A 4,586-nucleotide genomic window follows, 5' to 3' on the forward strand; every position below is an offset into this window, starting at 1 on the left:
ATGTCCGTCGTTATAGCTCTGTGTGTCGAAGGAGAACAAGTTTGGTGCATGCTCTTGTGTGCCAAGATGTTATGTGGGAACAAAAAAACTGTCAATAGTTCATTTCTGTGGGCCCAGAAACAATGAGAATTATTTCTGGAGTACCTATTTGTAAATTTTGCACAGTTCAAGCTGGGTGCTGTTGTGGAATGTGTTTTTTCCCGCGGTGGACTTACAAACTGGACTCACTTGTCACAAATCATGTCAACCCACCCAAAATGGCGGATTAGACCTAGCTACAACAAATTACCCCAATATGTGTTCTTTTGTGCAACAAACCTGTAAAGTAGGTGTTCTATGCAAAAGTAACACCAAAAGTAGGTAATTTGTGCAATTTCCTCGCTAAACCACAGGTCAAAAAATAAAACTATACAAATTCATGAAAAAAATGAAATGAAAGCAGTTGGGGTGTGCACGAGCGCACGACGCCACGCGTCTAGCCTCGGTAACTCCAAACGTCCACCCCCACACGCCAAATAAAGGCCGCCTCCCCCACCCCCACCCCTGCTGCTTTTCTTCCCCAAATCAGACAAAACCCTCTCCTCTCACCTCGAACCAACCTCCTACGAGCCAGCAACCACCTCCCTTGCCCTTCGTCGTCGGAAGATGAAGGCCGGCCGTGAAGACGCGGCGGTGGAGAAGGACGCAGCGGTAGATGCAGTGGAGAAGCCTGCTGTGGTCATTGCCGCCGCGGTTGGCGCGGCCGAGGGCGCCGTCGCGGCGACGGGAGGCGGTGCACCATCTGCTGTGACTGCACCGGCCGCCGTCGCAGCGGTCGAGCCTGCGGTCGGGGAGCAGGTGGAGGAGGAGGTGGCGGTTGATCTGGAGGAGCAGAGGCTCAAGCGGAAGCGGGAGCAGTACGAGCTCATCGACAGGAGCTACGAGGAGGCCCACCTCGACGCTCAGGAAGTGCAGGACGAGGCCGTCGAGTTCGACGAGGAGGTCGACGACGAGCTCTCGGAGGTACTACTCTGTTCTGTTCTATTCTCCTACTCTGTTTTTGGGGTTTTCTCCCTTGGGGTTTTCTCCTGAATTGCATGCAGCACGGATTAGATTTCGTCCAGATAGGTTATGTTTCTTGATCTCTCCATTAGGGTTAGGATTAGTACTAGTTGTTTCGTACATTTGGAAGGAAACCCCTTCAATCTGAAACCTGGCATGGAACAGTAGTCATGTAGGCCTAAAATCCCCCTGTGCGTGCAACAGTAGTCATAATCAGTTCTGCTATAGAAAACGGTGTATTTGGTAGGTATAACCTCTTTGATTCATACGATTTCCAAAACGCAGGAATAGGGAAAACGTGGGATTAGAGTGGCATGTCATCTTGAATCCTACAGGATTGTATGAGTGTTTGATTATGCATACTAAAAACGTAGGATTCTTTCAGACAGGTTTGAGTGAAAATTTCCTACAAATTTGTTTATTTAATGACAGTCAATAAGAGGATCAATGATTAATATCTAGAACATGAAAAGTTGACATGCAACAGTAAATATTTATCAACATTGCTTGAGCTTCTATAAATGGCAACTTTTAAAACATGTACTCTGGAAACAACTTTGAATATTTGCTGTTGGATGAAGCCAATCTAACGGTGGACAAATGGGAAATCCCAGCATTTTTGGCCATTCGATATCTTATTTACTACAAAAGAAAAATTCCAAGCATGCGTACTATATAGAATATTCCATTTGTAAGCTCAAGCACAATGCTAATGCACAACCAACCTCATAGCAATATGTTTCTCCATTGTTCTAGAATCTTTGATACTTTAACATCGCAAACTCTTTTCTTGTAAATGAATTGCTAATGCTTTGAACTTTGTGAATCTGAATGCATAATATGCACAAACATTCTCACTTTATTAAAGAAAACACACACAAAAATCCAATGCTACAGTAGCATAACAATGTAAGTGGACCTGAAATAATTGACATTAACTGTTGCTTTCATGCCCAATGCACGTGTGTCTCGCTAGTACCAAAAAGAGTATCAATGATGAGAGTTTAAATCAGTACAACCCCTGTTACAACTATGCTCTGTTCCTTAATTGTGCAACCCATTATCTGGTTTTGCTATTCATGAAACTATGCTCCGTTCTTCAATAGTGGCAACCCATTATCTGGTTTTGGTATGCATGAAACTGGGCCACATCATCGAGTCATGCATCTGGTCAGTACTGATGCATGCAATAACAATTTACGGCCAATGTCTGCCATTAACAACAAACATGGATTAGTTCTTCTCTTGCACAAATCAATCCATGAAACTATGCCATATCAGTAATCATGCATGCCAAGTCCATGCAAGAGTACATTTCTAGCAACAACATTTTTTATTGCATTCTTACTATATAGAATTTTCCATTACTAAGCGTAATCATAATGCTCCATATGCACAAAGCTGATACCACATTTTCTCCTTTCTTATAGAATCTTTCTTACCTTAACAGTGCAAACTTTTTCTATCTGCTTCATGATTTCCATATAATGAAGTGGACTATGCATCTTATTTTCAATCTGATTACCAAATCTGTTGAGACCTAGTAAACAGTACATTTATTTAGTTGTTAGAAAAACTGGTTTATTTGATGAAAATCATGAAGCCATACAGCTATATTGTGAAGACATTTTCTGATTGCAGTCAGTAATTCATTGCAGAGTTTCTTATGTACGCACCCTATGTAATTATTAGCAACAAGGATGAGTAATTAAAGCCATAATTTCTTATGTTCGCAACCGATGTACCTCAATCCAAAATTTCTCTTTTTTATACATAATTCATGACCTCATTCATATGTTTTGTTGTCTTCAAAATATCAAGTGAGGGCAATCTTTTGTTTGTTGATGCGGTAGTTTTACTTTGTAGTATGTACTCATCTAGTTTGAATATCATTAAATTAGATATTGTCTGGTATCTCTTTATGATAAAACCAGATCATACAACATATTGTTGCAAGAAATGGCAAGAAATGATCCTGTTTTTGGAATTATCTATTTTCAGTATGAACTAAAATATGTGCTTGAATGCAGTAAAGTGATTTGTTCATACCGTAAAACCTGAACACTTTAGTTAATTGTCAACTTAGATTGTACAAATAGGAGTACTTTAGAGGGGAGAACAGCTACGCATGCAAAGCAAAGAAAAAAGAACAAGAAAGATAACAAATAATACATAAACATATATTGCAATACATGAGGTACATGTTGTGTGAATCATCTGATTGATCATATTTTTGTATTCCTACTTTAGGAATGTACTTGATACTCTTATGAAATGCTACATTTTCTGAATTCCTAATCTGACGTAGCTGTCGATCAACTAACACACAGGAAGATGACGAAGACGTGGATGATAGTAAGGAGAGCAGGGACAGCAAGAGCCGCTACGTCCTCAGGAGGCTGCGGAATGGGGAAATCCCATACTGCAGCGGATACAACAGGCTCTATGGCAACATAGCCTGCCCCTTCTGCTGCGCGATTATCAAGAGCGACTACGACAACCTGATCATGCATGGCACCTATATCGGCCGTGGTAATTGGAGGAACCGCAAGCCCTACGTCCGGGCTAAACATGCCGCTTTTGGTGCCTTCCTCAGGAAGTACGCGAAGGGGCATCTGCCATTCTACCTCCTGAGGCCTCCTCGTCCGGCCAAGACGCCGAGGATCTGATGCGCTGCTTGGTTGTTACTGCTGGAGTTAAGACTGTTTTTATGTTATGGATGTCGTGTGATACTTCTGCCCCACCGTACTGCTTGAACTTATGCGCCGGTTTATCTTTTGGGTTCTAACTGTTTAACATGCTATGTTTAAGTGTTTGGTAGTACATTGCTCATTTCTGGTAATGGCCAACTTCCAATGCTACATGCTTAGGTACATGCTAACAATAATAAACATGGTTTTCTGAAGCAGCAGTGCCAATTTGTACATTATAGGCGCCTAATTAAGCGTCTACCCTGTTCTAATAAGCGTCGTTGCTTCATTAAATTATTGTTTATCTTGTTAGCACCTACCCTAAGTGCATTGCGGTCAACCTTGCCTAATAACTCCACTATGGTTATATATGGTACATATATGTTATGACTCTAACTGAAGATGCTAATGCTATATCTTGCACTGAATTTGGTATGTTTAGAAATAATGACATTCAAGTTATTTCTATGGACAGTTAAACCATTATAAATGAGCTTGTATTAATAGCTGCCAAAAGTAGAGCACACAAATGTTTGCCAGGAGTACATACTGCCATTTGAAGCAAAACAAATGAGCATTCATTAGTAATTGCCAGAAATGTAGCATGCACATGATTGCCAAAAGTACCTATTGCCACTTTTTGACATGCACTTTGGTTGTACTATAAGATATTGCCAAAAGTACATCATGCAAATGATTGGCAGAATGACCTATTGGCAGTTCAACCAAAAGAACTGAGCATGCATCCCTAATTGCCAAAATTACATAATGTTCGTGATTGCCAAAAGTATGTACTGTGACAGCAGAGATTGCTATATTGTGGTATGTTATCATACCCTACTTTTTACGGTCTTA

The 4,586-nt window shown here is 40.9% G+C and overlaps 1 protein-coding gene across 1 annotated transcript; it reads left to right on the forward strand.

Annotated features, from left to right (window-relative positions):
• Positions 1-576: 576 nt before the first annotated feature.
• LOC123496919 (uncharacterized) lies at positions 577-3,923 on the forward strand. Its single transcript, XM_045232341.1, has 2 exons — positions 577-1,002; positions 3,372-3,923. Exons 1-2 carry the CDS (start codon positions 646-648, stop codon positions 3,708-3,710), a joined length of 696 nt encoding a protein of 231 aa, XP_045088276.1. The 5' UTR covers positions 577-645; the 3' UTR covers positions 3,711-3,923.
• Positions 3,924-4,586: the final 663 nt, after the last annotated feature.

The sequence above is a fragment of the Aegilops tauschii genome, chromosome 1 (genome assembly GCF_002575655.3).
Source record: "Aegilops tauschii subsp. strangulata cultivar AL8/78 chromosome 1, Aet v6.0, whole genome shotgun sequence".
NCBI lineage: Eukaryota > Viridiplantae > Streptophyta > Magnoliopsida > Poales > Poaceae > Aegilops > Aegilops tauschii.